Genomic DNA, 18,467 nt, shown 5'->3' with positions numbered 1-18,467 from the left:
TTGTTTTTTATAAACGATCGTAAACAAATTGTTTTGGGACACACCAAATGTTTGGTGTTCAACTTTTTCACAATTGGACGCTACACTTTCCTCTTTGTGTGTGACGGAACAAGTTGATGATACCATGAGAGGTAGATCTTAAATCCATGCAGGACTGGGCTGGTTTGATAATTGTCTTCTGACCATTTTTGTTAGGTATTTAATGGTGTTTCTCTTGATGCTCCGTCTTTTGCAAAGCTACTGAGTACATACTCTACGTTGGTTACAAGAACCACACATAGAGTTAATTCGACATTCTCAAGCCGGTCACCAAACCAAAAAAAAAACCCACAGCTATGGTGGACATACATATTCAATGAACAACACATAACTATAAATATTTTTGCATGAAACCCTTTTTAGCCATCTTTAGGCATAACAAACGGGGATTCCGTGTACAGAGATATTCTTTGGAGCACACGCTATTAATGAACGCTTTATATTTGTTGTTACAGGTATAGCGTAAACAAATCAGCTTTTGATTTTTTCTTATCTTCCTTTCATGGAAAACATTGTTTTTCAACCTACTTGCCTTTAAGGCTTTCTCTCTTACAACTTGCCTGCATTGATATTGCGTGTTCTTATGTAAATGAATTTGAATTGAGAAACTTGACATGCTAATAGATTTTATCAGTACACAGATTTCTTAGAACTAAAAATATTCAAATACGTATCCTTAATTATGGAACAGCATCATTAGGGTCAAAGAAAGAAAAGGATATGAGATAAAGAAATATAATTAACTTAATTTTTATATTAACAAAATATTTTATAAGTAAGTACAACGAAAAAAAAACCTGAAGTTGAATTTTTCAAACTTCATCTATTACGGCTCACTGGTATTGAACGAGTAACGGCATCTTTGAAAGACAAAATAGATATATTTAATACAAAATCGAATGGAATTACAACTTTATTTTATATATATATATACACAGAACATACTATCGCAACATTTTCATTTTCTCAACTTTCATGCTCACAATCAACAGGGTATTTTTCACAAATGTTCTATTCCCACATCGTAAAACAAAGAAAAAATGTCTATTTGATTACACACTGTATTTGCTATATTATGTTACCCTTTCAATTTTGTGGCATACATTGTTTATCTACAATACCTGTAAGTATTAAAACTGTATAATATGATAGTGTGAAGTCCAAAAACTGCAATCTGCTACCTAAGTGGAATAGTCATAACACACGTTAGTTTTGCGAAATGAAATACACATACAGACTCCCGAGAGAATATTGCTGCACGAGTCCGTAAGGTGTTTACATTACATTAGAAAATTCAAAACATACAAATTGTCACTATACGACACATCAAAGCGAAACTAAATACAAACATGGTATAATTTCAATAATGGTAACTATTCTGAAATACTACTATTGGTAGAATTCAAACGAGAGATAACTGATACAAAATGTAAATTTCTGCGCATGCATATAGCTGAGCTCTATAAAAACAGTCAATATACTATATACAGGCGATATCGCCAAATATTAAATTGATACAATTATTATATGATTCTCATATGAGACCTTTCATACGCTAATCATAAAAACGAGCCTGATATAATAAGCATATGATAGCAGTTTATAAATATGAGAATCAAATATGTGGCGAAATTGCCTATGTAGGTGCATATACCAATAAGGCGTTTTTTGTAAAATGTTGTTGACAGCACTTATAAAACTGGTCGAATATCCAAGTGCAACTAAACACCTAGTGTGTTTACGAAGTGTTGTTTTCAGAATTATATTTGAATGATATTGTTTTAGGAGCTATTCAAACTAGCCTACGCGCAGGAGTATTGTCTGCCTCCAATCAAATCACGCGGCGATGGTAAAACCATGTGATCATGTGAAAATGGCAAAACGCTTGACCACATCTTGTAAATCAAGTGCTTGTCATAATTTGCTCGTTCTAAAAGCAAAATATAATATTTAACTATTAAGATACAGACTTCGTACAACAAAATCAAACAAAAGAAAAATATAACTCTGCTGAAATTCATCCTAATTTTAACGTGATGCCATTGTCTACAGTACCGATAAAGAGAAGTAACACTGTGTTGGAGAGTTTGGGTTAAACATGATAATTGATTAATATGTAATCAATGTTATATAAATCTGTTGCAACATTATAAACATACCTAGTGAATGGAAAATCAATCTAAACGACTTATTCTGTCCCTGGTAACGGTGAAAAACTTTTACGGACAGGAGCTTTTATATCTATATCACCTGGCACAAAATTATCAAAACTGTAATTCAATATGATCATTACTTTACAGATTGTGAAGTTCAACGTTAAACGATTTAAAGTCAGCACAGACCATACGTGAGACGGCGTAAGTCTTACAAAGCAAACAGCTGAAAATATATTAAACAGGTTTGTGCAATCTTGCAATGCAACTGTTTGTTTTTATACAGAATATGCTATATGTTCGCATTTCAGAAAATGTCTAATTTGCATTTGTACCGTACAAATTGTCTGTCGATGTCCATATTGTCTTTGTTTGCAACAAACATAAGAACATTTGTAGCATCAGCCTTCATCATGTTAACAATGTCTTCAAGGAGAGCCGTTGTGAAATTGTACGACATCACACAGGAAAAAACTGTTCCAACAACTGGAACAACGTATTGAACTATTTTCTCTCCGACTTTATTCGAAATGTACTTTGACAGATATCCCTTCAGACCGACATCTGTGAAAAGTGTTGGTGGAGTATGAAATTTAACCCTTGATTTTAAAGTATACTCGCTTACATCTACCGATGTCATTAGCCCCAGCAGAGACTCATCATCAAGGCCAAACTGCTTTCTATAGAACAAAATTTCTTGAAGAATAATGGCAATGTCTATTCCAGTAGATATAAATGGTATAGGTATTGCGGCCACAGTACCTGACAAAAGAGCTGTATTCTTTGCCCGTGCCAATAAAAGTGCTGCTTTCTCTGCAATTACTTTTTTTGATAATTCAACAGTTCCAACCAGCATTGCTTCCTGCCTCTTAATATCGACATCATTTTTGAGCTGCTGTAGTAAGATCGGTAAGTCGTACTGGTTTCTATATCGTGCCTTGTTCGATAGCAAAAAACATTTTGAGTATCTTCCTTCAACATGTCCAAAGTCTCGCAAGTCCTGGCTTGTTATCTTCTTTTTTAAGTCTTCAAATTCTTTCTTTTCATTGAAACTTTCCAATTTTCTTTCGTAAATTGAATCCATATCCACGTCTACCTTCGTCCTAATGAAGTAAAACTTCCTTTTTCGTTCTTCTATCTTCTTTGCAAGCCAGATGTCATTTTCTGTAAAGCGCTCACTTGAAACTATCATGAAAAAGTCATATTGGTCTACATCTATATCCTTCAGGTATGTGTCCTTAGGAAACCATTCTGTTCCGACTCCAGGTACATCACACAGAAGAACGTTGTCTAGTTTCGGATGCCGATATGACCTGCATTCCTTTGTACATTCTATTTCACCGACTTCAGCAGCTCCTGGCTCACTTGGAGACATATTCCTAAGTGAATTTATTAGACTTGATTTTCCCTTTCCTGCCATGCCAGTTATGCATATTTTTAGTGGCTTCTTTTTCCATTTATTCAAATGTGATTCCAAAACTGTTTCAATGCCTCGTAGTCCGAATTCAACAACATGGTTTCGGATAGCAGTCCCTATAAGAATGAAACGATTTATTCAGGAAATAATAAAGCATAACAGAAAATATATGTACTTACAAATTTTATCTGGTATAAGACAGTATTCAGAGTATCAACTGTTTTGTCTAACATGTCATATGCATGTCCACCTGTAACTACATCCTGTTTTGAGTATCTTTAATTAACCGCTATTTGAAATTGTAGCGTATGTGAACTTAATTCTGGGGACGTTGCAAAACGTTTCTGCTTTACGTGATGCCTGCTTCGGTGATTTATTTCCGTTAAAGATTATTTGTTTAAGAAAAAATGTTTCGCTCTCGCTTTAGCATATCAAAAGGTAATGTTGTGTCTAAAGGAAGCCATTATGGACATTTTATCAAATCTATAAGAATAACATTCTAATGAAAGGAGGCTATCAAGCAAAAGGCAAACCGTGAACATTTAAAGCCATATTTCCCTTTTACGACTGTATGGGCTAAAAGTGACATAAATGGGACACTCAGAGCACTCATAAGAGATATACACATTTCACTCGATTGGATAGAAAACAGACATGCAGTTTGAAGTATTCAAGAGGGACGTAGTTTTCAATGGTAAATACCAAAGATACAGCACCTTTTTCTACTTCACTCCGTTTAGTTAGTTCGGCCTTGTCAGTTGCAATGTTTATTCCAATTCCCACACCTTGAGCTTGAACGAAATAAGATTGACAAGTGAATGAACTATTGCTATAGCAATGCAAAGTCCTCTACTAGAAGGTGACTATAATTATCTCAACTTCAGAACAAACCAATGGGCTGTTATCTGACAATGATGTTTATACAATGTTGTGCTATACACATAAAATATATTATAACATTAAAATTTGCATATGTAAATATTTATAGTTGTCGATTTCATAAACCATCTATCAATAAAAAGAGTTTTTCAAAAACAATGTCTTTTTAAATTGGTGGGAAACTAAAAGAAAAATTGTAATGAAATACGTAATCATATTAAAGGGAAGTAAGTCTGACGAAATTACACCAACATTTTATTAATTGGGTTCATGTGACACATAAGTTTGATATGTTCAATATTTATACAAAATAACTTAAATATCTATCATGCATGAATGAAAAAGCTGCAGTCAGGCCAAGGAAAAAATATCTAAAATAATTTACAGAAATGACAAAAAAGATAAATGTTGATATTTGATCTCAAAATGCAACCTTGACCTTTGAGCTAGGGATCTGGATGTTGCGCATGACACATCATCTCAATATGGGGAAAACTTTTACCAAGTATTAGAAAAATCATTGCTGGATGACAGTTTTATGGGCCCATAATGGCTTTTGACATCAAAGTCGGACTTCGATCTAAAATTTTGGATGTTGGTGTTGCGCATGACACAATGTCTTACTCAGGGGATATTTGCGACAAGTAATATCAAAATTACTTGACTGATGGTGGAGTTATGGACCGGACAGGAAATAAAACCCTTTTGTCTTTTTTCACCTCTAAATGTGACCTTGACCTTTGTGCTAGGCTTACTTGTATTGCGCATGACAAGTCGTCCCATATTTGTCAATAAGAACATTTCTGCTAAGTTTAAGACGGAGTTATGAACCGGAAAGAAAAAATACTGAAATTTGATCTCCATGTGTGACCTTGGCCTTTAAGCTGTGGGTCCGGGTATTGAACATTACACATTTTCTGATTACAGGAAAAAATTATGCCAAGTAATGTTAAAACCCTTGACGGATAACAGTTATAGACAACAAAGGGAAATAAAACTTGTGATATTTGACCTCGGAGTGTAACCTTGATCTTTGAGCTAGGGGTCTGGGTGTTGTGCATGACACGTTGTCTGCAAAGTAAAAATAAATTTCGTTTATGCATTGCAAAGTTATAGACTTGACAGGAGAAAAAATCTATTGACGTTTGATCTCCAAGTGTAACTGTGACCTTTGAGCTAGGGGTCCGAGTTCGCGCATGGCATGTCGTCTGATTATAGCGAACAAAAATCGTGCCTATCAGATATTAGATTCTCTTAAAGAATGAAAGTGTTATGGACCGGACAAAAAAGACCAGTTTAATGACATGTTTATCTTTGACCTCAAAGAGTTAATGTATCTTGACATTTAAGCTAGGGGTCTGAAAGTTGTGCATGACGCATTTTCTTATGATGGTGGGTATTTGAGCCAAGTAATATTATGGACCGGACACGAAACATACTCTGTTAATGCTATGCTAACCTTTGACGTCTAAGTATGACCTTGACCTTTAAGCTATGGATATGAAAATTGGGCATAATTCATTTTCTGAACATGGTGAAAAATTGTGCCGAGTAATATTAAAACCCTTTTCAGGATTATTGAGTTACAGACCGGACAGGAAAAAACTAGCGATATTTGACCTCAGAGTGAAACTTTTGAGCCAGCTTCTGGATATTGCACATGACACGTTGTCTGGTTATAAGGAACATTTGCACTAGGTAATATTAACTATATATATAACAATGTAAAGTGATGCATTTCAAGTTATGACCGGAATAAACCCGACGTTTGACCTGCAAGAGTGACATAGACCTGCAGCTAGGACCCCGAGAGTTGCTCATGACATGTCGTCTGATTATAAAAAAACATTTGTGCAATGTAAAACATTAAATTCCCTTGAAAGATGGAAGTGTTATGGACCGGACACAAAACAGGCCCTTTTAATGACATGCTAAAATTTGACCTCAAAATGTTACCTTTACATTTATGCTAGTGATCAGCTCTAGAGAGGGTTTATTTTCTCACCTCACTATGAATATCATTCCTTCACACATTGTAGACGAATGCTTTCATCTTAATATTTTACTATCAAATCATCAGTAGTGTGGACCATTCATTTTTAAAAGATGCGATGCAAATAAATAATTCAATAAAACCAGTTGGCCGTTTTAAAGTATGTGTCAGATACTTAGTTCCAAGAAGATATGCATACTTTTCGACGCTCCACTGCTGCTAATGCATCGAGTTTGTTCAATTTCAGAACCTAGTGTCGAAAGATTCCATCTGTCAAGTTTTCCTTCTACACTGTCGTCATCTTTTTCAATACTAGTGATGCCAAGGTCAAAATTTCTAGGCAAATCCACGGCGCTTCTAATTCTTCCTTGAGGCAAATTTAAAGAACTATCATTTAATCCAATCTTTGTAATTTTAAACATTTTATAAAGTATGACGGATTCATTCTGGGAACTTTTCAGTCGTCTAATCATTTTATGTTAAGTCAATATAAGATAAAGAAAATAAACTTCAAAATTATATGGGCAATTCAATGAGAAAACATATATTAGTGACAAAACAAAACTAAAATTGAGATAAGAAAGTATTCATGACGATTTCTTTTACCTTTCAAGTCTGAAAATTTTAAGTAGTAATCTTCACTATTTAAAATATTTCTATCAATGCTTTAAAGTAAGTCATCGTAATTTTTGCGACGTGACGTTAAGAACGTCATGAAAGCTGTATGTCGTCATCGTGCATGGCATGTATTTGTGTATTTTTCAGGTCATTACTTAAACAAATTAACCGTATCACTTGCTAATTAACATACATTTGAATATTTAGGAACAGTTTATAATGATCTTACTGAAAAATAACTTAACCGTATATTTTTGGTTTCATCACGGGTCTTTTATCAATATACCTCTATATTTTCATGATGCATAGGTGCTTTCGAATTTCCGTTGCCATGACATCACAAATTACATTTATTTGTAAAATAAAAAAAGAATTTGGTTTTGTCTTACATTACAATATACTTATTTCTAGTTTCTGCATTAACATAAGAAAAAAACAATGATTTTCCAGTATTTTAAACAAATTATATCACTTATACAGGTTTTCTCATGGACCGACCCATATATTTATACTCATGGCAGCCTACCTACACAAAGTGTCTTTCCCATTTATTATTCAACATCCAGTAACACAAAGTGTAGATAAAATATTTAATACATTTAAAATTAAAAGTACTACGTAAACGTATAAAACTAGTAATGCATACCTCTTCCTATTGTCTCTTTACCACTTTTGTCTCTTCCAAATGGAGGAATGCCGCAATACGATCGCTGATAGTCCGACGGCATATCATCTGCAATTTATGATTCATTTAGTTACTACTAGTAATTACTTCAAGGGTTATTGTAGTTTAGTTTAAACTTCCATCCATGTTTTCACTCATTTCAACTTAGACCCAGTATCTGAAAACTATCCTGGTCTTAAACAAACGTCGCCAATTTCAACATTTTGCCTTCAATTTGAAATCGAACGTAGCCAGTTTTCCTTGTTGGGTTATTGTATTCCTTGTTGGGTTATTGTTTTCCTTGTTGGGTTATTGTATTTGTTGTAGTGTAATAAATAATACTGGTCAATTTACTTTATTCAATACACGAAAACAGTGTCACTGAAGTGCATTATCTAGTTGCTTCACACAGACGTTATGCAGTTATGTTCACAGCAATATGACATTGACTGGGTGTAAGTAGAATGTCTTCCTTATGGAATGGCTGGCGATAGAATTACCCTTAAAAAAGCATGATATCATTTAGTTTTAATTCAAGCAGATAATTCAAAGGAAAAGCATGTTGCTTTATATCCAGAAAGCACCAATTTAGTCTTATAAATGTGAGACTATATTCTGTATGACGATTTGGCAAAAGTCAGTACGCTTGAATTATTCAGCTGGAATATTTAACTGTGCGGCTAATACCTAACATACTAAGGAAAAACATAACTCTAATATTAAATGAAATATTTAAGATATTTTAAAGTTATCGTAATTTTAAGTGCGTGCTACATACGAATATGCTTACCACTTGGCATTGTCTCTTTATACATTTTATCTCTTTCAACTGGCGGAACACTACCATATAGTCGTTGATGGTCCAACCACATGTCATCTATCAATTTAAAATTAACCTTCTATATGTAATTTCTAAATGATTGTTTCAATTGCTGAAACACATTGCTACATTCACTAAGCGGTCATGTTCACAACAACCTGAGTAAAACGATCCGTCCGTTTACAGCGTCTGAATAATTGTATAATGTCTTGAAACGATATTCAAAATATTAATTGCAGTTATTACGTAAACGGTAGGTGTAACGACAAAGCATGAGTAAAAAAAACTGCCGCTGAAGTTATACATGTAATAAACACCTACGATAGATTTGTTCGCAATACTTCTACTACCTATATGAAAAATATGTCGAAAATAGACTATGATTTTGAATGTGACGGGTCAAGTAAGTCACGGACCAGATGACCGCATCACTGTACATGATAAAACGTAATTCAATTCCATTAAATGATGTAAAAGGGCACGTTTTTTTTTTTGTTTTTTTGTTTTTGTTGTTGTTGTTTTCTTTATTTTTTTTTTCTTCTTCTTTTTTGTTGGGACAAACGCATACACATACACGTTCGTGAGCCTGCGTGTGCACACACGTACGCACAGACGTAAACCGTTCATCATTTTATAAGTCCCAGGTGCAGGTAGAACACACTTTGAAATATCCAAACAACTTCAGGATCAACCATTAAGAACAAAATGACCATCACGTTTCTTTAAAAATATAGCTTCATGTGACTGTATAATTTTCTGTCATAAAGTTACTTGTGTAATGAAAAAAAAACAATTATATGATTATTCTGGAAGAAATTCGTTACACCATTCCAAAACCGTTTTCCGCAGTATTTGGGCCATGTATATAAAACGCTAATTTAATGGTACAGTTTGTAAACATATATAAAATTTCAACTGAATTACTTGAATGTAGCCTTTAACTTAAGTTTAAACAGAAATAACTGTAATATTAATATTGAGAAAATGCTCTTCAGTACACCAACATTCTCTTTTTTTATGAGCTTTCATAAGGTCGAAAGTAGTAACAATATTACATACTTAAAGACAAATGGATTATTTGTCTATCTATACTAAACGTCTTATCTTTAGATCAATGTATTTAGGAAAAAGAGACAATGAAACAGAATATCTATATGACTTTGTTATCCCCAGTGAGGAGTGAAGACAAGTAGTTACTTTTCCATGTTAACAGGTAACACAGTTTGCATTCTTCAAACACGTATAAAAACATGTTATTTCCCTTTAGTGAGTAAGACATAGAACAGTTCATTTCTCACAGTGTTCATTACTTGCAGTAATTTGATAGTATAGTACGATTCGGCTATAATCTAACACTCGTTGTACGCAAACTAGAACTTATAACAGTTATCTATTAATCTCTACTTGAAAAGTTGTTAAATACACTTATCAGCTTTTATAAATTATTAAATTTATATAACGATATGAATGAGTATTGTTACATAGTCGAATGCCTAAGATCTCAGATTATCAAAATGTTATATCTCAATGCCTTTGAGATATTACTTGATAAAAAGTAATCAGACCACAACAATAATTCTGTTGACATAAACATACCCTCTGGTGCAGCATCGCTTCCACAACATTTTTGAACATCTGTCTCATTGCTGATCAAGTTATCGAGCGTTTTAATCATGATATTAAAGCCGTCATACAGTCCGTTAAGTTCTGTTTTATCAATTGCGACATTTTCCACATCAGCATCAAAAAACTGTATGTCGCTCGATTCCTTTATGGCGAATCTGACTGTGCCTTAAATTATGAAAACGTGTCAGAAAATTAAGAAGTGTAGAGCAAAACCAAGCAACATAATAGAAAACTTTTGAATGAGTCTGTTCAGCGCAACACACCTCAAGCCCCTAATACCGCATAAAACGTAATTATATTATAGTAAAACTGATCCGAAAGGACCAGAAAATCTAAAAGCACTGAGTCAAAGTATGGGGAGATTTTATACAACCGCCACTAGGCACTTGAAGACTGCTCTCGTGGTAGTTAAATACAATCTTTAGACATTTTATGTCAACCCGTAGACCAATTCAGAAACAAACTGTCAGTTTTCAACTACCATTGAAAAGCGGTGTCAAATAGGCATGATTACTGGTAGTAGTAGTTTGCCATTAACTTTTACATACATTGTACATGTATTGAAGTAATCATTTCTTTTATAATTGATCCGCTGGTACGTTTTATCATTTTAGGGTTTCACTCAAAGTAAACATTTTGTATATAAGCTAAATTAATGCAATACTTACATCTCTGTACAAAATCTTCATAAGAATGAAAAGCTATCATGCATGTCCTGCCGGTGATAGGATCTGTCACTTGAAATTTCTTTTGGACATCTGAAGGTTCATCTGTATTGACGATGTTCCTCGCATGCCTGGACCCTAAAGCAATATAAGCTTAACTAATCATTGTGTATTTCTGAAATGAAACGTTTCTTTTCAGGCAGTCAAAATATAAAGCAATTTGTCAAGAGATGAACCAAATTTGACAAGAGATGAACATAAAAAACGTGACAGCACACGAGTTCATTTGATAATTTGATCCCCCTCGTTCTGCTTGCCAAACGTCTGATGTCTGTTAAGTTCTATTTACCAAATGTTTAATGCAAGTTATGTTCTATTTACCAAATGTTTAATGCAAGTTAAGTTACAGGCTTGATGCCAGTTTAAGTTCTATTTACCAAATGTTTAAAGGCGTGATGCCAGTTTAAGTTCTATTTACCAAATGTTTAAAGGCTTGATGCCTATTAAATTCTGTTTACCAAAGGCTTAGTGCCAATTTAAGTTCTGTTTATCAACGGTTTAATTCCTGTTTAAGTTTTGTTTTAAATTACAAAAAGTTTAGTTCCTGCTCAAGTTCTAGTCACCAAAGGTTTAATGAAAGTAACTGTCGCTATTCAGCTCCATAGCCTTTGTATTTAATTTTGTAAAACAATATTAACAGCTCATCAATTCTAACCTGAAGACATGTCTTAGTTTGTGTAACCCATATATCGACCACGTGATACAGCAATCAAAAAAACTACCTTGTTGTTGTCAGTTTCGTGTCTGGTTTGAATATTATGCAACGTATGCCAAGCTAAAGTTACACAAATATTTCTTAAATTCTATGATTATAAAATCTATCAAAAGTTTTCAATATAATTATAAAACTTTAGGGAAAACAAATGAAGGACACTCATGCTAACATAGGGATTGAATTAAATATGCTCTAATTGTTTTTAGCCATTGGGTAAATTAGCCACAAGCGCTACGATTTTTAACAGAACGTATATATGCATGCTGTATGGTAGCTGATTCAGGACATTTCGTTGTGTCGTATTTGCGTGGTCGCGGTTTTGGAGGTTTATAAAATATTTCGTTTTGTTGTTCTGGCTCGCGCGCCAACGCAATATAACGAACATTTGAAAGTTTCGAGTTGGCGTCTTTGAAGCGCACGCAAAGACGAAATAAAAATGTTTGTTGTTTCGCGATTGCATGCGCGCCATCACGCTAAACGTAATCTTAGTTAATGGCGCCAAGACCAAAGAAATGTTGGCACACCCACCTGGACGATACTACGAAATGTACAACTTAGCCGGGATCACAACAACGCAACATAACGAAACATTATATCTCGTCTTGGCGCGCACGCCAACATGCCAAAACGAAAATATTTGTAAATGACGCATACGCCAGCACGAAATAAAATGTTTAGTTCTACCACGTTCTTTTCATTTTTTTTTTATGTCGCATTGTTAGTTTCGTTTTGTCGCGTTGGCTAGCGTGTCAAAACGACACACAAAACCATCGTAATTTCATTATGGCGCGTTGGCGCAGACACCAGGACGACACAACGGATGTGCTATAAAAGCCTCGCGCACGCCAACGCGACTTAATCAAATGTCCTATCTTAGACACCATAGTATAATCCTATGACGAATGAAATTTTAGGACCTTAACTCGGGGGTTACGACTGAATCTGACTCGTGAAACAACGGGACCGTCTTCTCATATATAATAACTATTACTTAAGTTTTATTTCAATCCTGTAATGAAAAAAAGTACTACCTACGACAGTTGTCAATGAGCGCAGATATAACAGAGATCAGACGGGAGCTTTCGTTTATGTCAAGTAAATGGTTGGTACTTGCATTTTGAAAAGCTCTTTTAATGTTGCATTGTATCACTACTGTTCAGCAAAACAAAACTCGAACACAAATGAGCCGCACCATGAGAAAACCAATATAGTGCGTTTGCGACCAGCATGGATCCAGACCAGCCTGCGCATCCGCGCAGTCTGGTCAGGATCCATGCTGATCGCTTTCAAAGCCAATTGCTTATTAGATAAACCGTTAGCGAACAGCATGGATCCGGACCAGACTAAACGGATGCGCAGGCTGGTCTGGATCCATGCTGGTCGCAAACGCACTATGTTGGTTTTCTCATGGTGCGGCTCAAATATTTGAAATCTGGTACACTTTAATAAGTTGTTTACAGGTGCTTTCAATCATCCCTAACCGTTTCCAAAGAATAAACGCGCATATTTATAATTGATTTTAAATTAAAATGTACCTTGGACGATATTCTTACAGCTTACATATGGTGTCATTTTAAAGAAGTTTAAGAATATATTTAAATGCATAATATTGATTTCCCCTGCTCTGTTGACATTTCTTTGTACTTTTTTCAATGTTAGGTTTCAGATGTCATAAACCATTAATATTTCAGTATTTACTGAAACTGTGAAAGGGTTTGTCTACTCAAATAACATTGAAATTGGAAATTTTAAATTTGAATAAAATAAGCGCTGGTAAAGAAAATCAATCAGTAGATCCTTAGTAATCAAAGAAATCTATGAAATTGAATTTACTTTATTTACACATCAGCGGCTTTCCTAATGTAAATGAAGTTTGAGAGTTTTCGTAAAACTCTTAATATGCACAAAAGACTATTAAGGAATATCTCTCTAAATCGAAACAAAAAAATCAAACCGAGTCTGCTTTGATTTTGCTTGGGTACGGTCTATGTTTGTTTGTTTGTTTTGTTTGTTTTGGGTTTAACGCCGTTTTTCAACAGTATTTCAGTCATGTAACGGCGGGCAGTTAACCTAACTAGTATTCCTGGATTCTGTACCAGTACAAACCTGTTCTCCGCAAGTAACTGCCAACTTCCCCACATGAATCAGAGGTGGAGGACTAATGATTTCAGACACAATGTCGTTTATCAAATAGTCACGGAGAACATACGCCCCGCCCGAGGATCGAACTCGCGACCCCGAGATCCGTAGACCAACACTCTTACCTACTGAGCTAAGCGGGCGGGCTTGGGTACGGTCTATGACTCCAAAGGATCGTTTTATAGCGTTTATTATTCACTTTGATAACTTGTTATATAAACATTTTGAATGTTTTCAAGTAATACGTTACAATAGAAATAGTAGAAAGTTAATTCCACAGGTCGCTCAACACGACAAAAATGAAAATGTTGCAGGCTCAGTTTGATTGAGCCTGTTCATGGACGGTAGTGGAAATGCATGCTACCGTCCATGCCCTCTAGTCACTGTTAACCTGTATCACTTTTGCATTTAGGACACGTTACCTTTTTTACGTCTTGTTCTTTTTCTTTTAACAGATTTCTCCATTATATTCCAAGATATTATTCCAGCTCAACTTTATAAAAGAAGGATTCTTCCCAACATTCACTGCAAAATAAACGAATATGATAAGACAATAATGCCAATATCTGCAATAAATGAGCCACACCATGAGAAAACCAATATAGTGCGTTTGCGACCAGCATGGATCCAGACCAGCGTGCGCATCCATGCAGTCTGGTCCGGATCCATGCTGTTCGCTAACAGTTTCTCTAATTTAAATAGGCTTTGAAAGCGAACAGCATGGATCCTGACCAGACTGCGCGCATGCGCTGGCTGGTCTGGATCCATGCTGGTCGCAAATGCACTATGTTGGTTTTCTCATGGTGCGGCTCAAATATATTTGCACAAATAAGTAAATCGTATAATTAAAACTGGTGTATGAAGTCCAATTTTGGCTAAGAAAATACCATCAGATAGTGTGTTTGAAAAGCATGTTTACTTTATGTATTTTATCGTCAAATATTCCAAATGATGACCAGGATACCAATGCTGGTGACATGTTTGGCTATCTCATGTATTGCAATTCTCTTACCAAGCGTCTGTATACATTTCACTGCGTTTAAGGAAACTCTAACTCTGGTCATGTCAAGTGAAATGGAGTCAAGCTATATATTGACTTCATGACATTCAGGGATTTTCCTGTTCTGTTCACGTTAAGTGTATAAACTCTTATATCAAGCTCCAGCATTGATTCCACGTCGTTCAGAGATTCTCCTAGTATGCTCATGTCAAGGGAGTATTAGTCTGCTCATGTCAAGGATGACTACTCTCATCTTAATTTTCAGCATTGATTCCACGGTGTTCAGAGATTCTCTTATTCGGCTCATGTCAAGTGTAGCATCTTTCGTGTTAAGCTCAATCATTGATTCCAGGGCGTTAAGGTACGGTGCCCCTAAAGTGACATGTTACACACATTTTTTCCAATTAGGTAATGTGAGACTTTTTTTTATTTCGTTTAAACGAAATCATTTCGTTTAAACGAAATCATTTCGTTTAAACGAAATAAGTTATTTCGTTTAAACGAAATCATTTCGTTTAAACGAAATCATTTCGTTTAAACGAAATAACTTATTTCGTTTAAACGAAATGATTTCGTTTAAACGAAATAAGTTATTTCGTTTAAACGAAATGATTTCGTTTAAACGAAATGATTTCGTTTAAACGAAATAACTATTTCGTTTAAACGAAATGATTTCGTTTAAACGAAATAACTTATTTCGTTTAAACGAAATAACTTATTTCGTTTAAACGAAATCATTTCGTTTAAACGAAATAAGTTATTTCGTTTAAACGAAATGATTATTTCGTTTAAACGAAATCATTTCGTTTAAACGAAATAAGTTATTTCGTTTAAACGAAATCATTTCGTTTAAACGAAATCATTTCGTTTAAACGAAATAACTATTTCGTTTAAACGAAATCATTTCGTTTAAACGAAATAACTTATTTCGTTTAAACGAAATGATTTCTTTTAAACGAAATCATTTCGTTTAAACGAAATAAAAAAAGTCTCACATTACCTAATTGGAAAAAAAGTGTGTAACATGTCACTTTAGGGGCACCGTATTAAGGGATACCCTTAGTCCGCTCATGTTAACTGTAACAACTTACTTATGGCACATTTTTTACATAGATATCGTGACGTCATGACTTTATGACGTTATGATGCGATACACGTGACGCTGCGCGATACATGAACTGAAAAGAAAATGTGTTTGTTTAAATGTAAGATAGAAATAAATTTCACCGAATGAACACCATATGCATTATCTCCACGAGTGGCGCAGAGAAAGGTGTTCACGAGTTACAGTTCATGTATTTTTAATGGTTTTAAACAAATTATATCCATTTACCCGCGCAACGCCACATGCATCGCACCATGACGTCATCAAATCATAATGTCACGATATCTATTTCCAGATATTTTTAATTATAATAGTTAACGATTGAACGCATATCTCTTTATGATCCTGTAAGTATTTATATGCCTCTATATCTTTTCTGGTGTATATTTTGGAATTTCTCATTTATATTACTTATAGATTTCCAGTTCATATTCTTTCGCATTCAAGTCAAGTTCCGTACAATTGAAAAATAAAAATGATATTTTCACTGTTTGAAATAGTGAAATCATTAGTTTTATTCTCTTTTATTTATTCATTTTTATTTATTTTCAGTCAACTTTCTTTTATCTATAAATGTCAGAGTAGTTTGCAGTAACCCTTTTATCTCTGAACAGTACATACTTTATTTTTGCTATACATGTTTTTAAAAAACAAAACTACTTACGAAATCACGCGCCGATTTATCCAGTTTATTGATGTCACACAAATTTAAAGCTTTAGTGATGTTTAAATTTTCGTCATTCGAAAGTAAATGACGGACGTAAATACTAATGTTCCAAATTCTTTTGGATCACATCACAACAAATGTATATTTTCACTAGACACTTTCCCTGTTTGAAGATTACATTTAATATATAGCATCTAGATCATTCCACATTACTACCACATACCTAGCGCACAACCTATTTACTACCTAGTTTCCAATATCACAGTTGTTTGCATGCGGTGAAGGTTATCATTATATAACAAAAAAGAAACATGTTACAAGTGTATGTAATACCCCAGTCACACATACGGCGCGGATAGCTACGTCTAGCCACGGATAGAAACGTAGTAATCCGTATCGAAACGTATCGATCCGTACCTGAGCCGTACCTTGTAGTAGTAACCCGTATCAGTCCGTACCAATCCGTACGGCTCGAGTACGTATCGATACGGATTACTACGTTTCTATCCGTAGCTAAACGTAGCTATCCGCGCCATATGTGTGAATGTGGTATAATATAAACCGGTAACAAGTTCAGTAAGACATAAGTATATAATTGTTATGAGTTGAACCGTCACGCAATTGTTGTAGCATATAATGCCTAGTTAGAAAACGTCTTATGAAAAAGTCCTATATCTAACCTTTTTCATGATGGACACGATTGAGTCTGCCTTTGCAACCAGTGTAGCTCATGATCAGCCTGCACATCAGTGCAGTCTGATCAAGATCTGCACTGATCGACATTCATTCAGTATCTTTTAGGTAAACACCCGTTTTAACAATTAATGGCACTGTCCAAATTGAAAGATGGACAAGTTTATAACAGAAATTTAGCAGGATAATTGGCTTATTACTAAACAAAAACGTAAGGATTTGCAGACACAAGAGTCGGGGAGAATTCCTCTTATAAAATATGATAGGCATAAACTGCTCACGATGAAAAGTATCAAAATATGTCAGGTGCACTCTTCATTGGTAGACAACTCTACAAAGGTAATGGTAATTGAGCCGCACCATGAAGAAACCAACTGCATCCGCGCAGTCTGGTCTGGATCCATACCGTTCGCTAACGGTTTCTCTAATTGCAATAGGGTTTGAAAGCGAACGCGGATGCACAGGCTGGTCTGGATCTATGCTGGTCACAAATGCACTATGTTGGTTTCCTCATGGTGCGGCTCATATCAACACTGGGCGAAAGCCTTTGTTGTAAAAAAACAAGAAAGGAAGCCGTTTCAGGTATAAAGTCTTTAGACTGAACTATCCTGATTAAAACACGTACTAGTGATCATAAAATTACACTATATTATAGAAAAAGACCAAATGTTTCTGAAAGAACTTGGGAAAAAAATATTGAAATTCTTAACCCACAAGCTTTGGAGTAAATTACGTTAGTTGCTTACTCAACTAAGTTCATTGAATTTTAATAACATTTTGCCATCAATTTACGATTGGAGCAATAATCACTGTTTACATTTATCAAAGCTAAAAAGAACACTATTTATACCTTTTGCACGATATTTTCATGTTACTGCATAGTACGATTAGCAATTTATTAATATTAAAGAATTAAATCTAAATAAACCATTAGTTAAACCTTTAAACAAAGCAGATAATGTATCTTAAACAAGCAAATTCAGTCCATTACAATCCCCACAAAAAAGGTGTTTTGTGAATGAGGGGAACTATATTTTGAAAGATATTATGTTAGAAGTAAATGGCAATAAATCTGCAGTTACTGAAGAAATCCGTACGAAATTTGCGCGTGCACCACCACCCTTTATTGACCATATTTGAAATCCGCGCAAATGCTCGGAAGTTCACAAAATAAGACTAGCATAAATGCAGAAACAAGTAAACGTGTGTCGCTC

At 34.6% G+C, this 18,467-nt stretch overlaps 1 protein-coding gene across 2 annotated transcripts; it reads right to left on the bottom strand.

The window, feature by feature from the left end:
* Nucleotides 1-936: 936 nt before the first annotated feature.
* Nucleotides 937-16,933, bottom strand: LOC123557286 (interferon-inducible GTPase 5-like). 2 transcript variants are annotated; one of them, XM_053543645.1, is made up of 9 exons: nt 16,558-16,930; nt 14,211-14,313; nt 10,878-11,012; nt 10,180-10,374; nt 8,554-8,640; nt 7,746-7,832; nt 6,681-6,848; nt 4,326-4,400; nt 937-3,725 (listed from the first exon to the last, which is right to left on the bottom strand). In XM_053543645.1, the coding sequence occupies exons 2-9, from the start codon at nt 14,251-14,253 to the stop codon at nt 2,500-2,502; spliced, it is 2,016 nt and encodes a 671-aa protein (XP_053399620.1). In that variant the 5' UTR covers nt 14,254-14,313; nt 16,558-16,930; the 3' UTR covers nt 937-2,499. The 2 variants fall into 2 exon arrangements, with proteins under 2 accessions (XP_053399620.1, XP_053399621.1); XM_053543646.1 differs by lacking the exon at nt 4,326-4,400 and having other exon boundaries at nt 16,558-16,933.
* Between the last annotated feature and the right edge of the window lie 1,534 nt (nt 16,934-18,467).

This window comes from Mercenaria mercenaria, chromosome 5 (genome assembly GCF_021730395.1).
Source record: "Mercenaria mercenaria strain notata chromosome 5, MADL_Memer_1, whole genome shotgun sequence".
Classification (NCBI taxonomy): Eukaryota; Metazoa; Mollusca; class Bivalvia; order Venerida; family Veneridae; genus Mercenaria; species Mercenaria mercenaria.
The sequence above is the reverse complement of the archived record's forward strand: the minus strand, read 5'-3'. Positions and strand labels throughout refer to the sequence as shown.